A 22,232-nucleotide genomic window follows, 5' to 3' on the forward strand; every position below is an offset into this window, starting at 1 on the left:
TAGCACGAAGCGGGGGCAAAAGCGGGAGCGGGTGCAGGGGAGCGGAGGCACCTAGAAGCTCCTAAGGTTGGGAGCACCCAAGGAGCATATATAGATTATATAAAAATATGTATATAAAATATTTTGAAATACTTGACCATCGTAGGAAAAGTGATGCTTAGTGAGAATTTTCCCAATTTTAAAGTGTAATTATTGGAAGTTATATATTCTCAATTTGCAAAACTTCTTTACTAATTTGATTTTCATATTCTGTTAGATTATGGATTTATTTGTAATTAGTTTATTAGTTGTTCTATTGTGTAACTAGTTCATTCTGTAGGACAATAGTGTAATTAGTTTAGTGTATTGTATATCTATTTCACATTGTACACTGTAATTATTATTCAATGAGAAAATAACCCTACGCCCTTCTGGTTCCTATTCACGTCCCTCCCTTTCGTTACATTTAACATGGTATCAGAGCGGTTCTTCCTAATAAATCAACCTCACCGTCAGCGTTGTTGGCCTTCTGACATCTAAGTCGATACCATCGGCAGTCAGTGTTGCTGACTTTTTTTTTCGCCATCTCTGGGGTTTGTTTTCTGGAAGTAGATTCTGATCCGTAAGTTTTTTTCTTCTGTTCATAGCATCTTTACTAAAGTTTTTGTTAAGATGTCGGAGGATAAAAAATAGGCTTACGCGCCTTTGTTTTGTCTCTTTCTTCAATATCTATCCCACAGAATTGACAGGATGCATTCATGATATCTGAGGGGAAAGGAGTTATGGTAGAGGAGATGACGGCTTTGAAAAAGAATGGCATTTGGGAGCCGGTATCACTCCTAGAAGGAAAGAAATTAGTGGGATGCAAGTGGGTTTTCAAGGGTTGAGAGATATAAGGCAAGACTTATTGCCAAGGGTTTTACTCAAACCTATGGTATTGACTACGAGGAGACGTTTGCTCCAGTAGCAAAGATGAACAGTGTGCGAGCTCTACTTTCTTGTGCTGCCAATTTGAATTGGCCTCTTCACCAGTTTGATGTGAAAAATGCATTCCTTCATGGGGAGTTAGAGGAGGAGGTGTATATGGATGTATCACCAGGTTTTTCTTCCTCTGAGACTGAGGGAAAGGTGTGCAGATTGAAGAAGGCTCTCTATGGGTTGAAGCAATCACCTAGAGCTTGGTTTGGCAGATTTTCGAAGGCTATGTTGAGGTTTGGTTACAAGTAGAGCCATGCAGATCATACTATGTTCATCAAAGGAGGTGCTGGTAAGATTGTTGTTCTTATTGTTTATGTTGATGATATAATAATGACAGGTAATAATGTGGATGAGATTCTCAGTCTTAAGTCTAGTCTGGCTCAAGAATTTGAGATTAAGGATTTGGGAGCTCTGAGATACTTTCTTGGAATGGAAGTGTCAAGGTCCGATAGAGGTATTTTTATCTCCCAATGGAAGTATATACTTGATCTTTTGAAAGAAACATGTATGTTGGGTTGTAAACCTGCAAATTCTCCTATTGAGGCGAATCATCATCCTAGTGGAGATGTGGGGGAGTGCACTGATAAGGAGAGGTATCAGCAACTTGTGGGTCGACCGATATACTTAACTCACACCCGACCGGATGTTACTTACGCAGTGGGTGTTGTTAGTCAGTTTATGCATGACCCTCGTACTTCACATCTAGATGCAGTTTATTGTATTTTGAGGTATCTTAAATCAGCTCCAGGGAAAGGAATTTTGTTCTCCAATCATGGCCACCTGCGGTTGGAGGCATTTACCGATACCGACTGACCTGGTTCTGTGGATGATAAACGCTCTACTTCTGGCTACTGTACTTTCCTTGGGGGAAATTTGGTTACTTGGCGAAGTAAGAAGCAATTTGTGGTTGCCAGGTCTAGTGCAAAAGCTGAGTATAGAGCTATGGCGCATGGTGTTTATGAGCTCTTGTGGCTCCAAACCTTGTTACATGATTTGGGAATTTCTGATAATGGTCCTATGAAACTCTATTGTGACAATAAAGTTGCCATAAACATTGCTCATAATCCTGCTCAACATGACAGAACGAAGCATATAGAGATTGACGGGCATTTCGTCAAGAAGAAGCTGAGCGAGGGTTTGATATGTATGCCTTTTGTGAGATCTGAAGATCAATTAGCTGACATATTTACAAAAGGACTTGGTAGCAAGAGTTTCCACCCCATTGTGTTCAAGTTGGGCGATTAATATCTTCGCACCAACTTGAGGGGGAGTGTTAGATTATGGGTTTATTTGTAATTAGTTTATTAGTTGTTCTATTGTGTAACTAGTTCATTCTCTAGGACACAGTGTACTTAGTTTAGTGTATTGTATATCTATTTCACGTTGTACGCTGTAATTATTATTCAATGAGAAAAGAACCTTACGTCCTTTTGGTTCCTATTCAGTTCTCTCCCTCTCGTTATAAACATATTCTTATTTCCACAATGGCATAACTCCCTTAAAAGTAAGAGAATAACTGCCTTAACAGCCCAATAAGCTCCCATCTTAGTGAGGAGCGAACTCCCGTCTTGAGGGGAGCGCGCTCCTGTCAAGCTTGCCATCTTGGGAGCGCCAATTCGAGCTCCCGTCTACAGAGCGCACCCATTTTAGAAGGATCCTGCTACTAAGGGATGATTCTTCTGTGGCTCATTTTGTGGGGAAGGAGTCTATGTCAATTTTGACAGTATGGAGAGTTCATTGGATAGATGAAAGAGTTCTCTAGTTAGTTAACTTACATGGAAGGAAGTTTCGGTCAAAAATCCTTCCATCCATCGATTTTCTTAGATAAAGGGAAGTATATAACGCCCTTAGTTGAAGAATCCTCCCATTGGATGAAGACAAATCGGCTCTGGAACCTCGCTTAAGTAATGCACCCTCACTCTATGGAGTAAGAATCACGTTTGCAAATGGGATTGACACTCTCAAGAATATGCATCCCAAAGAAATATAAGAAGAGAATCCAACACGGAAAAAATTGGCGACATTCCATTCATTCTTAACACAATAATATGATTAGAACACTAATAGCAATAGACAATCGATATTGTGCAGTTAGAGCATCCACAATGGCATAACCAAAAGCAACATGTTCACAAAGTTAGCAATGTTGGCCTCAAAAATGGCTCACAATGGAATATAACCAAACTTAGCAACCTCTAAACCAATAACCAAATTTGAGCCTTTCAATAATCAAAGTTAGCAACATTTGTCTCAATAACAAAAAATAGTGGGTCCTACTCACAAAAGTTACTCTGTATGTTTTTTGTTGTTTGAAACCCACTCTAAATAAAGCAAATTTACTGGTAGGTGAAACTCACTCTCCACTTTGGCAAGTGGCCGTGCATTTAGCAATGTTGGAAACTTTACGGATTTTAGCAAATGCTCTCCACTTTCACTTATTTTACTAGAATGTCATTCAACATAGACCGTTAGATTGAGAAGAAAAGAATTGACCGTTGGATTTGAAGTTTTGCCAACTCATTTTGATTAGGCCATTGTGGAGCTTAGGGTTGCTAACTTTAGCCATGCACTAAATGGATAACCAAAAGGTGATGTGACAACTTTTGATTATCCAATTTTGGTTAGTCCATTGTGGATGCTCTTAGTAAGTACATAAATAAGCAAATACAAAAGTAATCACAACCAGATATTGAACACAGTGACAAAACAAAACCAAACAAGTCAGATGAATAGAGACAATGTATGTTGTATTTTCTCAAAAAGAGAAAATTACCTCAAGCATCACCAGAGCAGGCTCTATTACACGCTCAGCTACGGAAGCATTAGTTGCTACAGCTGCAGAACCTTGATAATCCCCCAAAAGAGCATTTTCTGAGCTAGTCAAGTCCTCCATCTTTTCTTCTGTAGGACTATCAGCAGATGAATCCTCTTCTATTTGGTCTTTTGTGGCTCCAACATCAGAGTTATCACGAGTATTTTGCAACTCAGCTACACCTTCAAAACTAGATTCCATGCTGGTAACACCATCTGCAGATTCCTGATTGAAATTTTGACACATGTGCTCAATTGGACTAGCCTCACCAGCATCTGGTGGAACTCTATCGTTTTCAAGACCTTGTTCAACACTAATCATGCTAGAGGATAACAGCAGGGAATCAGGTGGCAAAGCAGGTTTTCCTGTCCATAAACCAGTGCTGTCATCGCGAGTGTAAATCAAAGGAGGCCCATACCATTCATGACGATCAATCGTAACAAGGACAGACTGCAGAAAAACAAGTGAAACAAAAATAATGACCCATGGTTACATTGAATGAATATGACCCATAGTTACATGGAATGAGTATGCAAACACACAAAGACACATTAAACCTGCATCTATTGAAATAGATCAAACATGAAATTACTACAAAAGCATACAAGTGTGTGTGTATAACGTAAGAGATATGGATTAAAGAATAGCTCATTCTCCGCAACTTGAAAGATGTATTTGTGCTTGTGAACACTCTCATCAATGCTAATCAAAGAGTCATCGAGCCAAAAAATGCGTCTTTGAGCTATCCACTCAGAATAGGGGCTAACAAAGGGACGGAATAAAGATTAGAATGCAGAATTCGCAATGCAACACAATCAAGTTCAAATACTATTCAACGCATGATGCTTAATCATAGACATAGAACTCTATTGCTTCCTATATAATGATTCAAAAAAAAGCTAAGCTTGTTAAAATTCAAACGGTTTGAGCACATATTACATCTTTTATCAACCCTCAGGTTCTCTTCATTCTTTTTCCTTAAACTACATATAAGCTCTTGGGTAGAACACTACCTAAAGCTAGCTACAATGATGTTGCCCTCACGCTCATACACAGCACAATTCTCTGATGTATTTAACTCTGCTTTACAGTATCCTCTACCACGGGGTTGGTGACCCATACCATCAGCTTTTTTCCTTCTGTGGAGATTTCCGAGGCCTTGATTCCCAGCCTCGGTTGTTTATCCACCTTCATCTTTTGGGCTCCCACTTGGGCGATGTGGGACTTTGCTTCACAATGTACATCTATTCATCTTTGAATTCAAGCTGACATAATCAATTTAACCTTTATGACAACATAATATCTAGTGTTCCACTATCAGATATTGGAGATATGAAAATGGCTCAGACCATTGCTATTTCTAAGAAGTCAATCCACCACCAAACAAGTGATAAAAACGAGAGGTTTAAGATGGGGCTTAGATATTCTATTGTCTATCCTTTCACCTAAAGTTGCAGCATGTTCCAACTCCAAAAATTACACAGCATCGTGTGGGAATGTTTCAACAGACACAATGTATCCCCAAAATGAAGCACTTGGGGCAGCAGCAGATTCTGATCGTAAATCTAAGTGCTGCTGGTGTGCATTCAGCAATGGCAAAAGCCAAAAGGCTCAAGCATTTCATTAGGTCAAGAGGCTAGCGCAACTCTTTCTGACTGAAGACGAACAACAACCTATCTACGAAAAACATAGCCAAACATAACTTTCGGGATTTTACACGGCCAATGAGCAAATACAAAGGATCCTTGTAAGAGACAGCAAACATGGACCCATAGCTCAAAATAAAAGTCCTGAATTAAGGGAGTCTATTGAATATGATCAAATTCAGAAAGATTAGACCAGACAAACTTAACTGGGACAACTTAAGAGGAAGTATCTGAGTGCAATTCATTAAGGTTAGACAAGACAGGCTTTAACATGGACAAGGTAAGAGGATATAGCACATGGAACATAAAGGCCATCAGCTCTGCTAGTAAACGAATGAGAAAAAGCGGTGCTTCTAATACTTGGTCTGAACCCGACCATAGTAAGTTCTTCTGCCCCAGAAAGAGAGTACCCATTTGATGAAAAATAGCCCACCACAAAGTTTTTACACAGTTTCTACCAGGAAACTTTTATAATATGCTAGCAACAAGCAGGCTTGTTTATGATCTGCGGAAAAGCTATTAACTAATACCTTTGAACGATGTCGATCCTTGTAGCTAATATATTCCAAAGGCACTCGAGCACCCCTGGTCAGCTTAGAAAGAACAGAAACCAGGTCCTCAAGCCGTGATATTTCCTCACCACCGAACTTTTTAATAATGGAAAGACGCGGAACTTTGGCTCTAAGCAAATATCTGCAATTTGTAAGTAGACAACTATCTCCGGTAAGAGATTATAAACGTAAAATCCAGGGGACTTTAATGCTATAGATTTTAATAGGGACAACCGTGTTCCTTTGTTGCCATAGGTGACTGACTTATACTTGTAAGGACAGAGAGAGAAACAACCACTACTTAGAAAACGAATTCAAGCATCAAAGTTGACTTGCATGGTACGCATTGACATACCCTGGTTCTGCAACATACACAAGGCCGCAACGGAAACGGAAATTTCTAGCCTGCCACCACAGAAGAAAAGAAACAAAAAAGGAAAGCAACAGACATTCACAATAATTAGCAAAGCAAGTTATCTCAAGTTAACTACCAGAAGCAACACCAAGTATAAATAAAAATTAGAATAACAAGTTGTATATTTCAGCATACAAGCACCTTTCCCAAGAGTGAACTATTGCCTAGAAAAAAATTGTGATCAAATAAAAAAGACTATTCCCCAAGGATGGAATCATGCGCACCAAGAGCTGTAAAATTTCTTTTGACTTCTTGCTAAAATGTGCAGGGCCGGCCTTGATATTTTGGAGGCCGAAAGCGAAATAAGAATTGAGGCCTTAGTATTTTGTAGAAAAATATTCAATATAATGGGCTATAAAAAGATTAAACATGGTATTTTTAGTTTCATAGGTTCACTAAAATAAAATTTATAAAAATTCATACCTTAGAGAATGAATCAGACATAATGAAGTACTGCTCATACTATGCATTTTCTCTAACTAATCATGTAATTAACTTTACTCTTGTAAAAGTACTATTTGAAGCAATAAAAATTATTTTAATTATTAACCTTTTTTAATCATTGTTTGTTGAGTGAAATAAATTATTTATTGTCAACAGTGATTTACTTGTGAAGTTGATATTAAAAGTATGATTACAAATAATGGGGAAAAAAAAACACTTATCCAAAGATTCCAAACTTTTATGGTGTGAAGAGAAATTTCAACCTTGAACTTGAGTAACATCTATTACCTCTAAAGCTAACAAATTTTTGATACAAGTGGTGCAAGACTTTTACTTTATCTACACTAGAATCTAGATACACTAGGGGGAAAAAAGGCAAACAATTAATTGGCCAAAAAAGTGCCCCAGGGTTTTGAACCTGGGACGCCTATAACTATTGAGTTGACCATGCACGCACCACTGGGACAAGATACCATGTTGTGCTAAATCACAGAACAATATCTATATAACATATATGCCTTCTATGGAAAATGGGGCCTAGTTTTTTCTAGAATTTTTTGGGCCTAAAGCGGCCGCATCTCAGGCTTTACCTTAGGGCCGGCCCTGAAAATGTGAGGGGCACATATCAAATCGTTCATTTATAGCTATGAGAAACTACAGCAATGCTATGATGATAAGCCTTCTTTAGGAGCTTAAAACATAACATGCATGCCCTTGATTGCAATTTTAAGGGAAAAAATATATACTCCTTTGCCAGAGAACGATAAGAAACAATAGGTTAGATTTTCATTATTAGGAACCTCTGAATATAGAAAAGCCTTGCAAAAAATAAATTCAAGGGAAGATTAGAACTTGTAAGTGCACAAAAAAGAATTGGGGGAATTGGGGTCATCCTAAAATATTGCCAGAGAATGATTAGAAACAATAGATTAGATTTTCATTATTAGGAACCTCTGAATATAGAAAAGCCTTGCAAAAAATAAATTCAAAAGGAAGATTAGAACTTGTAGGCACATAAAAAAGAATTGGGGTCATCCTAAATATGGGCTTTCAGCCTTACTATACCCAACCAAGGTTGCAAGTCTTCCAAGGTACGCTTAGAGCAAAGACACAATCAACAAATTGCTAATTAGTTTACTTTATGTATAAGTAAGTTTTGTTATGCATGATAAACTTATTCTGTTGTAGTTACACATACAACATTTGAAGTCCATACCCATATCCACTCATGCAGACTCTTAACATCTTCCACCTATTTCCAAGTCTCGACAATGCCGTAGACACGTCAAGTTTTGAGCTCAAATGTTTTCTCTTCCCTCTCATATTTTCTGTTCCGTACTCTCTTCTTTCTCTTTCTCTCTCAAATGTTTTCTTATCCCCGTGTCTTGGGATTCGTACTTGTTAGATAGCTTAATACAGATTGTTGGGCCCATATTCTAACCGCTTAAGCTCCTGCAACCTTGAGCCACGTTTGCTTCCGGTATGGGACAACGTGGGATTATACAACCTAGGAAAGCATTCTTAGGAAAAAAAAGACAGAGAGGAATGGTACTTAGTTTCATTTTGATGAGTCGAAAGGGGGTGGATATACCCCATGTGCTTTGACTATGGCATAAAGGGACTAAACACCAAATGAACCAACACCTATGAAGCACGATACTCAAGAAAAGCTTCCGTAGAGTATGTGACACTATAAGAAACGGATGCATGCTCGATAAGGCCGCATACACACTGCATACTCCAACTGAGTAATTTTAGAGCTATATTTGTTTCTACTCAACGGAGATACAGCTGGAATATGAGAGGGATACAATGGGATATGTCATATTTTATACGGCAGTTTAACACAACATTTGACTGATGATCTTGTAGTTCAGTCGAGGACGGGAAGAAAGCTGAGAGAGGTGAAATTGTTGATCAGGCGTGGTTTCCAGTGCACGTATTGAAATATATTCTGCTAATTTTTTTTCAAATTTGGGAGTCACAGAAGATTCTACACTCGATCTTATCTTTGTAGACCCTCGTACAGGATCTAAAAAAATTTTAGCAGCACAGTTAGTAATCCTCCAGCACCACAAACTTGCCCAATTGCTGAAGGTGGCGGGTAAGCCCAATTGCTGACGGTGGCGTGTAAGCCCTTGTTTAGTTCAGATTGGCGATGATCTAAATTAAGCAACTGTTGAGAAAAAATTCCTAAACCAGAAGATAAGAGTCAGGTCATGCAATCAAATTTTGCTTTCCTGCTTTAAAAATGCTAAACCCATATGTATTTGCCTCGGAGATAGATGCCCTACTCTATGTAATGTTGGTGGTTATGATGCTGCTGAGACTTACTCCAGGGAACTATTGATAAGTGCTTAAATGTACTCATTTAAGCTCCCTAATTTATTAGTACATTTAAGCTCCCTAATTTATTACTTTAGTGTCCATTTATTCTGTTACTTGAGATTAGTGATGTGTTTCTTGTGTTTGTAGGTATTTGGAGGCTTAACATTTTGATGAGTTAAAGTGCAAACTTTAAGAAATTTAGGGGCTAGCTCGTAGTGTGTTCTAAGGTCTGAGGACCTGGAGTGCATTAACTCCATTATTGGCCAAAGAGTGAGCGAGTGGGCCAGAGGAAAAGGGAGAATTGTTTTCCTGGGATGCTACTGGGCATGAAGTATATAAGCCAAAGTAGGGCATAATTGAGAGGGGATTCCTTACCACACAATCACGCATCAAAAGAAGAATTGGGGGCGGCTGCTACTACGAGGGAATCAGGCAATGGTTCCCACTCCCATGCCAGGCTAACTCCATTCTCCTAGGGGAAGATGAAGCCTTGTGCTAAGTAACTTCGTATATGTTTAAGTTTAGGTTTTAATATTCGGATCGATTGTTTAACTAAAAATTGTTCAAGTTTTATGGAATGAATGATTTTAATTCTTTCAATCTATTTTGTATTTGTATCCGCGGTTTTCAAAAACCGAGCTATTCAATAGTATTCTCTTTGATTGGGCTTGGGGGATTGACACAGATTATGCTCCTAAGACGGATCATGTCGTTAGGTGGCTAGACAGTGCCAGTGAGAAGGTCTGTGCTATGGGATAGTCCATGCCGATTGACAACTCAATATATTTTCTTGACGATTATCGGAAGGGATTGCAAGCTCTAACGATAGTTAGGGGTGTCAAACGTGCCTGTCGTGCCGTGCCGTGCCATTTTTTTCCGTGCCAACCCGTGCTTCGTGTCGTGCCGTACCGTGCCCGTTTACTTCATCGTGCCATGGCGTGCCGTGCCATACCGTGCCCGTGTCGTGCCGTGGTGGGCCATTTTGCTTTGTCGGGCCGTGTCGGGCCGTGCCTTTATAAAATCGTGTCGTGTCGTGCCGTGCCCGATTAATTAATCGTGCCGCATCGTGTCGTGCCTTTTTTTGTCGGGTCGTGTCGTGCCGTGCCTTTTTTATCGGGTTGTGTCGTGCCGTGCCTTTTTTTGTCGTGTCGTGTCGTATCGTGTCGTGCCTTTTTTTGTCAGGTTGTGTCGTGCCGTGCTTTTTTTGTCGGGTCGGGTCGTGCCGTGCCTTTCTTGTCTATTCGTGCCGTGCCTGCCCTTAATCGTGCCGTGCCATGTTGTGCCATCAATTTTCATATACACATCACCAACCGGCAACCGATTTTCGTCTAAAAATAAATCTTCCCAAAAAACACACATTCCGGTGCGTTGGTGCCTTTAATTTTCTTAAGTTGTATATCGTAGTATTCAATATTTCGATCCTAATGAGTAATGATTATCCAGTGTCCTACGTGCAAGGTGCATCCCCCTAGAAAACACATGCTCTCACAAATGTATTCTCATCAAGGCACGCCAGTATTGGAGTCCACGACAAGTGAATATATCACTAATTTCAATTTTCGATTGCCTCCCAGTCCACATGTTTCTTATAGTGCAAAAAATTAACGCTCGTGCAATGCAATCAAATAAATAGCTAACAGACTAACAAACTAATAACAAACTAACAGACTGGAGGGGCTAGGCCGCCACCTCAACTCAGCAAACAGAATATGCGAGGGGTTATGCCACCACCTCGGCTAAGCAATGCAATCAAATAAAACTAACTATACTAACTAAAAACAAACTCAATATTTAGCCTGGCTTTGTTACACCTCAGGTTTGGCATAAAACCAGGTTAGAGGTATCCACCAAGTTAAATACGAGCTACTAACACATAAAGTACTAGAGATTGGGTAGTCAATGACTCACTGTTCACCTTCCGAGAGCGAGAGAGAGAATGAATTCTGGAATGTTGAAAGGGCACTTGCTGGATCGAAAACGGCTACAAAAGCTATCCAAGTACACTATCCCATATGCACACATCGAGTACTGCAATCACACCCAAAAAAAAACCCAACTATTAAAACAGATCAAACCAACAATTCGGTAAAATAAAAAAAAGAAGGAAAAAAAGAAACATACAGAAGAGAAGGGCTTTGTCCCATCTTACCGGCTTTGGTACGAGGAGTACAGATTCCATCTTAACGGCTTCGAGGAGTATGAGAAGTACAGATCCCATCTTACATATCAAAACAGACGAACGAGAATCAACGGACCAAAACTGTCCTAGAGAGCAATCAGTGTTCGACAATTCATTAAAAATTTCATACCCAATATTTTTCAATGATTCTAACGCCAAAAGTTCACCAACTTACCAATCTTTTAAACCCATAAGGACCCATAACCAATAGCATCGTTTAACCATAGCAAACGATGAAAAACGAAGCTCTGTACGCTGCCCAGATTTCCAGATTACAGGGCAATCTTCTAAAAATCACTATAAATTGAGTTCTTAATACTTTTGAATGATTCCAGTCCCAAAAGTTGCGTGAGTGAACGAAGCTTAAAAGGTATGAAGGAACCCTAGTCAAATCTGCACTCTAAGGATGGTTAAACAGGCATTTATCTAAGCAATACGAATCTGTCACGCATAAACGTGACAGATTGACACACCTCCACTCAAACGATCATAACTTTCGGTGTAGTAAGAGTTTTAAGGCGATTCCAATGGCAATACAAAGCTGACTTCAAGACCTCGAAATCGATATAAAGTTTACATGAATCGGATATCAGGCAAGAAAGTTACAGCCATTTGAAATTGGGCGCAAACCAAAAACGAGCAGAAACCGAGACAGATTCGTGACCAAACTTCTAAAATCCACCATTAATTCAATTATCAACGGTTTTGAGTGATTCCAGCGGCATTAGAACGGGCTTTAAGTCTATTCTATTTTATACGAAGGAACCAAAATTCAAATTTGAGCTTAAGAAGGGGCAAAACCCCAAAAACGAAGACCCTGTTCTGCAGATTCTCGGAAATGGAAGAAACAAGCTCAAATAACGAAACAAGGCACAATCTAGATACATAAACACCGTATAAACACATAACAAGAGTAAAAAATCCCTACCTCAAGGGTTTTGAGCAAAATCCGACCCTTTGACCAAGTCAACCGTAGCCCCACGAGGTCCGATCATGATTTTTCTCGGATGGATAGGAAGCCCGCACTCCGTATAACAACTTTAAGTCTTGGGCTTTGTTCGGAATCACGCCCTAAGTAGATGAAATCGAGGAGAGAAGTGGAGGGGGGTGTTTCGGAGGAGCAGCAGAGAGAGACGTGAAAGAAGAAGAAGAAAAAAAAAAGAAAGAAAAGGGCAACAAAAATGATTTCCCGCGTTTCAATTAATTTCAACATATATATCTATATTCATTTATTGTACTTTCACCCCTACACTAATAATTTCTTCACATCAACCCCCTAATCATATAACCACGACACTATTCGTATTTCCACGTGTCACGCCTTTACTAATAATTACAATACTTCTTTAAAAAAAAAATACGGTCAAAAATTATGGGTCACTACAGCTGCTAGGGCTAGGGCTTTCGCCTCTCATCTCTTTCTATTTATACTAGTGCGTGATCATGTGCAACAGTCGCACCATAATCCATATGCACTCAATAAGGAAAAATTCTCGTAAAGTCCTATAATGCACCACTTGAGGGCCGCCCGAGTTGTTTTTTAAAAATCGGAACCGTCTACCTTGTATGTGGGAGTGATTATATCATTCGTACAAAAAATGAAGTAAATTGGTTATCGTTATATACTTGATCACACATAACAAAAAAAATTCTATTAATAAATCTACGTCCCGATGAAAGGACTTCCAAAACCCAATAGACCCGAAAATTTGCGAAAGTGATTAAAACACTAAGAACAATGAAATGAACGGTATGGATCGTCATACTTGTGTCGCAATCGTGTGGCTAGCGTACATTGGACAATAGCGGAATATATTAGTTTAGAACCAGATAAGTTCGATGTATAGATTTGAAAGGTAGCTACAGACTCATTTTTTCAAATGTTCGATCTAAACCGTTACAATTTAAGATCTTATATAATTTATCATTCTCCCCTGAATAAGTGATAATCGGATGTCGGAAACCACGTGATCAGAACACATTCGGTGCTTCTAAACGCGTTAAAGTCCTATAATACACCACTTGAGGACCGTCCGAGTTGTTTTTTGAAAATCGGAACTGTCTACCTTTTATGTGGGAGTGATTATATATTTCGTGCAAAAAATGAAGTAAATTGGTTATCGTTATATACTTAATCGCACATAACAAAAAAAATTCTATTAATAAATCTACGTCCCGATGAAAGGGCTTCCAAAACCCGATAGACCCGAAAATTTGCGAGAGTGATTAAAACACCAAGAACAACAAAATGAACGGTATGGATCATCATACTTGTGTCGCAATCATGTGACTAGCGTACAAGAGGCTCGTTTTTATAGAATAGAATTATCAATTATGTGATATATATTATTTGTTCTAATTATAAGCACAAAAAGATTGTTGACCTTGGTGGTTTGAGATGTGTGTCAACTGTCAAGTCCCCAAGAACTTGGGTTCGAATCCCATAGAGATTATTTTTTTAAAACCATTTTTTTTAAAGTAGTTTTTTTTCTTCTTTTTTTCTATGTATTTTTTAAAAATCTTTATTAGATAAAACATAATGTATATTAGTATACGTGTAGTAATTGGTTATATTTTATTATTATCATGTTTGAATTTTGATTCAAAATTTCTTAATCATATAAAATATTTTAAAAGCTTATTTTACTTAAATAAAAAGAAAAGATTAATAAATTATTGGATTGTCAAAAAATACATACAAATAAAGTAAAATAATCTAAAATCCTTTGTTTATTTAATAACATATTTTTTTTTTTGGGTTTTTCCATGCCTAATTGCCTAGTGACGTGCCATGCCCGACGACGAGAACCGACACCATGTTGTGTCGTGCCTGTGCCGTGCCGTGCCCGACTAAAATCTCGTTCTACTTCCGTGCTCGTACCCGTGCCCGTGCCGTGCCTGGTTAGAACCATGTCGTGACTCGTGCCCCATCCTACTTCCGTGCCGTGCCGTGCCGTGTCCGTCTAAGACCGTGTCGTGCCAGACCAACTTCTGTGCCGTGCCCGTGCCGTGCCCCCTCATTTCCGTGTCCGTGCCGTGCCCCGTGCCCGTGCCGTGTCGTGCCGTGCCTGTCTAGAACCATGTCGTGCCGTGCCGTTACTCGTGCCCCATTCCACTTCCGTGCCGTGCCCGTACCGTGCCCTTCTAAGACCGTGTCGTGCCGTGTCGTACCAGGCCAATTTCCGTGCCGTGCCTGTGTCGTTCCCGCTCACTTCCGTGCCCGTGTCGTGCCGCGTGCCCACTACGACCGTGTCGTTCCGTGCCGTGCCAGGATTAAATCCGTGCCTGTGCCGTGCTGTGCCGCCTTCAAACGTGTCGTGCCCGTACCGTGCCCGTGCCGACCCGGCCCATTTGACACCTCTAACGATAGTCTTTAATGATTTAAATGTTAAACCTAGCCTATGCATGTCGTCGTTACATGGTCGGGGTGGTTTCGAATCCCTAGATCCTTTTCCACAAATTTCCAAATCACTTAATTAGTTGCTTTCTTAATTTAGTTAGTTTCCTGAAATATCAAACCAATCAAATCTTTTCCTTTTGAATTAATCTAGAAATCAATCGAAATTGTAGTAACTTAGCCTCATTCTCCTGCGGATTGGATAATCAGACTTGACTGTTGTTCTATTGAATAGTCGTTAATTCTCAATTATTATTATTATTATTATAACATTACGACAAGTGCCAATTTGGTGAAACCTGTCCCATTTTGCTTGGTTAAAATTATATATATGTAATGAATCGTCTTTTTTTTTTTATTGAACCGTTCAATAAACTTCAATAAAAAACTGTTCGGATGAAGCCCTTCCCGGTCATTTTTTTTGTTGATTTCTCACGAGTAACCTTAAAATCACATTCTGATTACATTCAGCGGCTCGGATCATCAAAATTCGATTGGGAACTTGGGGTTTTTTTTAGAGGTTTTTTTAAAGGTCCCCGGAACCGCCCCGATATATATATGATCCGAGCCGCTCATAGTTTCCGATCAAATTTTGATGATCCGAGCGGCTCAATGTGATCAGAACGTGATTTTATGGGTACCTGCGAGAAATCAGCAAAAAAAATGACCGGGAAGGGCTTGATCCGAACAGTTTTTTATTGAACGATTCAAATAAAAACTGCTCAAATCAAGCCTTTTCCGGTCATGTTTTTTGCTAATTTCTCGCGAGCACCCTTAAAATCACATTCTGCACACATTGAACGGTTCGGATCATAAAAATTTGATCGGGAACTATGAGATTGAGATTTGGGGTGTTTTTTTAGGTGTTTCTTTGAATGTCCCTTGAACCGTCCCGTATATATATATATATACACACACACTCGGGATCCAATGAAGGATCCCGCACGGGCTTACCGTGCGGGACTCCCCTTTCCCGATCGAATTGCGACGATCTGAGCCGCTCAAAGTGTGCAGAACATGATTTTAAGGGTACCCGCAAGAAATCGGCAAAAAAAAAGATCGGGAAGGGCTTGATCCGAACAGTTTTTTACTGAACCGTTCAATAAAAAACTGTTCGGATGAAGCTTTTCCCGATCATTTTTTTTTCTGATTTCTCGCGAGTACCCTTAAAATCACGTGCTGATCACTTTGAGCGGATCGGATCGTCGTAATTCGATCGAGAAAGGGGAGTCCCGCACAGTAAGCCCGTGCGGGATCCCTTAGGAGATCCGGACTGTGTATGTGTGTGTGTGTATATATATATATATATCAGGGAGCTTCCATTAAGGGCGCCCTTAACTTGCTAAAATGCGGACCTCCCCTTACCCGATCAAATTTCGAGGATCCGAACTATTCAATGTGATCAAAACGTGATTCCCGGTCATATTTTTTGCTGATTTCTCGCAGGAACCCTTAAAATCACATTCTAATCACATTGAACGGTTCAGATCATCAAAATTTGATCGGGAAAGGGGAGGTCTGCATTTTAGCAAGTTAAGGGCGCCTTTAGTGAAAGCTCCCTGATATACATGTGTGTGTGTGTTTGTGTAACATACAGTCTTGTTGCTGTTTCAGGTATTGTTCTCATTAGTGCTTCCACTTAGAGTTCCTTTCACTTTTACCATGCTGCTCATTGTTGTCTGTCAATTATGTGACCATTCAATAGAAAGTTAGCCAAAACCACACCCCAATTTCATTCTCATATCCTAGCATTTCTACTCCCCGCTTCTACATCTGTACATCTTTGGCATATGTATCTACATTCACATCATTAAATGTGTTTTCTTGTGCATTCATATAACACGGCTAAGAGAATAAGCTTACGTACCATGCTAAGATAAAACTGACAATTTAAAATGTGGCTTACCTACTAAGTCACCAATACCAAGCAAAAGCAGCAAAATCCAACCAACCTGTTGATACGAAAGAGGATGTATCACAGCACCACTTACTTCCAAGAAAGAGTCAGGAGTTATTGAGTGTAAATCTTGAACCTGAAGAACATCCACAGAACATGTTAAACACACCAAAGGCAACAACTTACATTCTCTCAGAACGAAGTAAAAGCATGAACAAATACTTAGAAAAACTGGCAACATAATTTCCAGTCGTAAATCTCACCGTCAAGTCTACAGTGAATGGTGTGCCACCCCTTTCAATCTGTAATTCAATTTTCCGGTCCACACTATCATCAAGTAACGTTTCCATTTTCAAAAACTGAGTAATTACCTGCACTAGGATATTGATCTATCAAAGACAACACTAGGATCATTTTCCAGCACTCCAAAATGAAAATTATGTCTCAAACTCTTATGATCCAGAAAGTACCATTTAAGGGTCAATTGAAAATTGAAACAGGATAGGACGATAAAGACTCTTTAGAATTTCCATTCTGCATAATTGCAATCTACTTAGTTAACAGACAATCTACATGTATAAAAGCAAACAGCAACACTATCCTTTTAAATGAACTTTCCAAGCTAGAAACCAAAAAGTCAAGGAAACATAAAGGCAAAGAGGAGCATGAAGAGAAAGGACAATATTGTATCTCTGACAGCAATTTCACTAAAAATTAACAAATAGACCTCAAAACTTATTTACATAAAAACATGTAAGAAGAATTAAGAACTAGACACACAATTGGTGTTTATATGTATGGTACACAATAGAAGAAAAACGTACATCCCCATTTACGCGAACAAGCACATCACCAGGCTGCAAAAGGTGGTGAGCTGGGCCACCGGGCACCTGAGCATGTCAAGAACGACGGTGTATGCTCAGTACATTATGACAGAAGATGATAAATTTTTCTACTCTATTAACTCTGCCCCAATGGAAAAAAAGTGTACTTACAGCAGAATCAACAACAAGCATCCCAGTTTCACCTTGCCTGGATGCATGGCGCACCATCTACTCCACTCAAAAAAACTCAACGAGGCATCAGCACTTTAATTCATTACTTTGGAAAACCATTGAAGCAAAAGAATGCAGATTTTCTCAAAAGACCAACTACCTGTTCTGTTTCAATTCGGAGACCGAGGCGACGTGTCTCCTCAAATCCTTTGTGAAGCAATGTCACCTATATCACGGATTACAACAATGAATCCAGAATTGAACACACTGCGCGCGCGCACACACACACCAAAATGGCACATGAACAAATGTGATCTTATTTGCAAAAGTTTATTCGCTTTATGCCGAACCCTGTCTTATTCTGCACATTCCCATTTTCTTCCACTTTTTTCTCCTACCTTTTTCTTTTCTGCTGTTGTCGGAAGTGGTAGAAGGAGAACAATGTGGTTTCAGATTAAGATCATACAACTAAAATTTATCATTGTTAACAGCACGGCATGCATATACAAGAGGTGTAACAAAAGGCCACAAAAACACAAAGTCATCTATAAGTAATGAGATCCATTTCCCAATTCAAACATGCAAAAAGGCACCACTTTATAGATGGTAATTTAATGGTCATGTACGAACAACATGTAGTGAGGATAAGTAGAAGTACATGAGAGTTTTGGATTTGGAGAGAGATAAGGTAGTGCTATCCTCGGTTTGCCCTGCATATGCATTTTTCATAGACTAATAGCAAACACAAGCTTTAAGAAGGGTTTAGAGGGTCTCATTGCAATAAATAGGTTAATGATCTTTGTAGTTGGTAGGCTGTAAGTTGCAACCGAGTTGAAACAAGCCAAGTAAGGGCTATTCAGTCCTGACTCGGTTCTAATGAGGTCCTGTTTGAGCCTGATGAGTGGTAACATGCACTTTTCCAAACTCGACTTGATGTTAAATTGAGCTTGAATCGAGTGGCTTAGGGCAAATGATAAATCTAACATTCAGATACGGTTAAGGCGAGTCATGAAAAACCCAGTTGTTAGGGTAATTAATAAAAATAATTGTTGGTTTCGCAAGTATTTGGGCCGACGAACTTTGGCCTTATTTGTTAGGGTAATTAATATGCCTTTCAAGTCAGAATAATTTGATGCAAAAAAAAAAAAAAAAAAAAAGAGTTTTGCAAGCAAGAAACAACTTACTAAAATATGTTACCATGCGTACATGCTATTTCAAAAGAACCCAACCAAATGGGAGCTTTATAAAACCAAACCCTACAAAGGTAAGAATTAACAAACCTGAAGTGTACCGCGAGGAATATAAACTGCCCCCCAACCATCTGTACAAGAATCTATTCCCTTCCGCAAGAGTTTTAAAGCCCTTACAACCTGCAATATAGTGCAACGACATTATTATTGCTTCCAACTGATATTTAATCCTGATGACATCAATAATCAATCGCAATTTAGGGATTCAAATCTCTGGAATACAAAGTGGAACGATGTAGCAAATTCAAGAATATACACATAAAAACAGAATTTCATGCACGGTAAGGACAGATACCATATTTCAGACTTCATATTGAAAAGTTGAAAACCCAAATCAGCACGGTAATTGTTAGAAGATATATGTAGTTCAAGTATAAGTATGTGAGGGGAGTATGGTCATTGTATCTTGTACTCACACCCCACATATATATCAAATGTGTGTTACGGTTATTTAACACTTTTCTTAGTCTCAAATAACAGAAATCTTCAAGTTCTTGCTCTGAAATTCAAATATTCAATCATATTCCTCATTGTCTCATGAATCAGAATAGGAAGGTTGTTCCTCAGAGTTTCCACAGAAATAAGGCAATGTAAACCCTATTCAGCAACTATTGTTTCTCTAACAAGTGTTCTAATCCAATACACGGAAGTATAAAGGTCATGTTCTTTAGTTCAGATGGTTCGCTTAGGTAGACAAAGTGGGAGTTTTGCTTTCTAGAATCATAAACTTACAAGGTCCAGACATTAAAGACTTCTTGGTCACGGATCCTACTGATCAAAATTGATCTCAAATGTTTCCCTAGGCCCACAAACCCCATGGTAATGACATCAAGTTAAAGCCCAACAAATGAGCTAAACACAATTTTATATTCCACAACAATTTTGCAGAGTATAGAGTGTAAGCAAGTGAATATTGACAAATATAACTAAGACAAATGTTATGTGTGGAGAAAACAAGAAGATCAAACCAAAAGGACGTGCCTTTGGGTTTGTAGTGCAAATTTAATGAACACAATTAGCAATAAACTAGCCATAGCAATCTGCACAACAATGAACCAATGAAGGTATCACTCATGGCTACACATAAATTTCAGAGCACAACTAAGAAAAGAAAAAGAAGTGAAAAATATAACTCAAAACAACATTGTAGCAATTCAAAAGCGAGGAAATTAAGATTTTCCTCAATGGATGGCACAAGAATAATAAAAAATCAAAAAACCAAAACAAGATCAATGGCAAAGTTCTCCCAAATTCTTCTCCATTGTTTTGAGCAGGCAACAATGAGAGCCTTCTTTTTTAGCTTCATTTTTTAATAAATAACATGACCAGATAATTTATTTGCAGAAAGGTAACTCCACGTTAATTCAATATTTGAAAAGATTGAAATTAGTTCTCCATGGTTTTAAGACAATGCAATCAACTAAGTTCCATTCTAGTAGACCATCTAGGAACACATTAAGCATATGGCGCAGTTGTTGCCGATATTTGAAAGTTGAAACGATACTCACTCTTTCCAGAGGTAGGAAAAAGGCCGAAGAACTGGAAGTTTTGGACCCAGCATTCAATGCCACTGCTCTACCTAGCGAATCAACCACTGGGGAACCACTTGAACCCCCTTTAGTCCCAGATGCTGCCTGTAAGTAATCAAATAAAGAATTGGCTACAGAAAAAAACAAAGGCTTTCATATATTCTAAAAAAATACAAATAAAAAAACAAAAAAAAAGTAAATGATGCATGACAATCAAATAAGCAGCAAAATGCTGCTTAACAAGAATGTCTCAAAAGATTAAAGGGGATCCTTTTGTTTTTTCTCATGTCTTTATCTGATGCCTAAATTAAGCATTTAGAGCTTCCATAAAGCACCATAGACCCTACCCGCAATTGTATAAATACTACGAGCTTGTGAGATTCATGCATAACGGGAACTACAGCCATGCAATGTTAACTACACAAACACTGCAGCACACCACTAATCCAGCACCTTTGCACTGGTTGGTATTGCTTGTATTGTGCAGAGCCAGCATTCCACCATTCCAGCACATATGCGGAACCAGGATCTATTTGAATTTGGGGTGAAACCTTAGTTTTGAATATTAGTTTATTGAGACAAAGTAAGTGCAGTGAAGTCGTAACAAGAACGCATATCTTGATACAATACAAATTTGATTTAAAATGACTCAAGATTTCCATATTTTATAAACAATTCATGAAGGGATTAGAGAGGGAAAGAGGAGTTGATAAAAAAAATGGGGAAGAACAATGAAGGGTTGGAGAGAGAGAGAGAGAGATCGATCCCCAGGTTTGATGAAGATATAAAAATCATAGGGTGGCTATAGCAGAATAAAATGAAATTGAACTCAAGGTAAAATTAGAATTCTACTGTATTTTTTAAGAATCTCTTTAGGGGTGCTTTTGCAAAAGCTCCCAAAAACTACAAGTATAGAAGTCAATCCTTTGAAAGTATGAGCGGTCATTGTCTCCACTTGTGCCTCAGTAGCTTCGCTCTACGTACTAGGCACGAGGGTGGTTTTGGCGCACACATGCTCTAAAATGTAGTGGGATAATGGTAGACTTGGATACAAAATTAAGGCTCTGTTTTCCTATCAAAAAAAAATTCAGTCTGTGCTTACAGCTAATTATGCAAAAACATGTTTCTAAGAGCACTATCACCAACCGTCTTCATACATTGTCCTAAGGAAACATATGAGTTGTGCTTGGAACATGAATTTGGGGAGGGATTTGTGAAGAGATGAAACCAAAAAGCAAATCGACAAGAGCATTGAAACTAGCTTCGCAGATTCATAACCTTTTCCGAAATCCCTCCATAATTATAACATTCAAACATGGTATTCTAGAAACAGAAAGGGAGAAATCTGCAATCACCAAGGATCACCAATTTTACTGTTTTGGAACACATGCTATGTGTTAGAACTTACATTCAAGTACATAAATTGCTAGGGGTCAGCCACAACAGTTTTCACATGCTACATTTAACATTTTCTATAGGTACCTGGGTAACAAGTTACACAGACTTGAGAAAGACAAATACCAAACCAAAACAAACCGAGCCTTAAGTCCCAATCAATTGGGGTCGGCTACATGAATCAGTGTTTTCCATTGAGCATATTCATAATCGGATTCATGTCATATAAAAGAGGGAAGCAACTCTTGTTTGTAGAAGCAAAACGTAGGTAAAATATCATGAAGATGAAAATTTGAGCAGACTGCGGATCGGTGTATTTATCTTGACTATCAAATCTTATTATAGGGAATGGACCCTGGGCAACTATGAAATGTCAGTAAAAACATTTTCAGTGAACGTATGGTGGATTTACAAGCGAATCGCTTTCGAGGTCTTTC

The 22,232-nt window shown here is 38.8% G+C and overlaps 1 protein-coding gene across 3 annotated transcripts in view; it reads right to left on the reverse strand.

Moving 5' to 3' along the window:
- The window catches only part of LOC131302632 (protease Do-like 7), a 62,498-nt gene that overhangs the window by 20,101 nt on the left and 20,165 nt on the right, over window positions 1–22,232 (reverse strand). For 2 of the 3 annotated variants that reach the window (XR_009191827.1, XM_058329367.1), the window contains exons 6-15: window positions 20,380–20,505; window positions 18,902–18,991; window positions 17,782–17,847; window positions 17,622–17,678; window positions 17,451–17,516; window positions 16,890–16,997; window positions 16,682–16,762; window positions 6,322–6,371; window positions 5,946–6,108; window positions 3,731–4,219 (exon numbers count right to left, since the gene is read on the reverse strand). Coding sequence is in view for 2 of the 3 variants with exons in the window: in XM_058329367.1 (XP_058185350.1) it covers window positions 3,731–4,219; window positions 5,946–6,108; window positions 6,322–6,371; window positions 16,682–16,762; window positions 16,890–16,997; window positions 17,451–17,516; window positions 17,622–17,678; window positions 17,782–17,847; window positions 18,902–18,991; window positions 20,380–20,505 (1,296 nt within the window). In the remaining variant the exon portion in view is untranslated. The remainder of the gene's footprint in view (window positions 1–3,730; window positions 4,220–5,945; window positions 6,109–6,321; window positions 6,372–16,681; window positions 16,763–16,889; window positions 16,998–17,450; window positions 17,517–17,621; window positions 17,679–17,781; window positions 17,848–18,901; window positions 18,992–20,379; window positions 20,506–22,232) is intronic. The other variant, XM_058329368.1, reaches the window with a different exon arrangement.

The sequence above is a fragment of the Rhododendron vialii genome, chromosome 10a, assembly GCF_030253575.1.
Source record: "Rhododendron vialii isolate Sample 1 chromosome 10a, ASM3025357v1".
Lineage (NCBI taxonomy): Eukaryota > Viridiplantae > Streptophyta > Magnoliopsida > Ericales > Ericaceae > Rhododendron > Rhododendron vialii.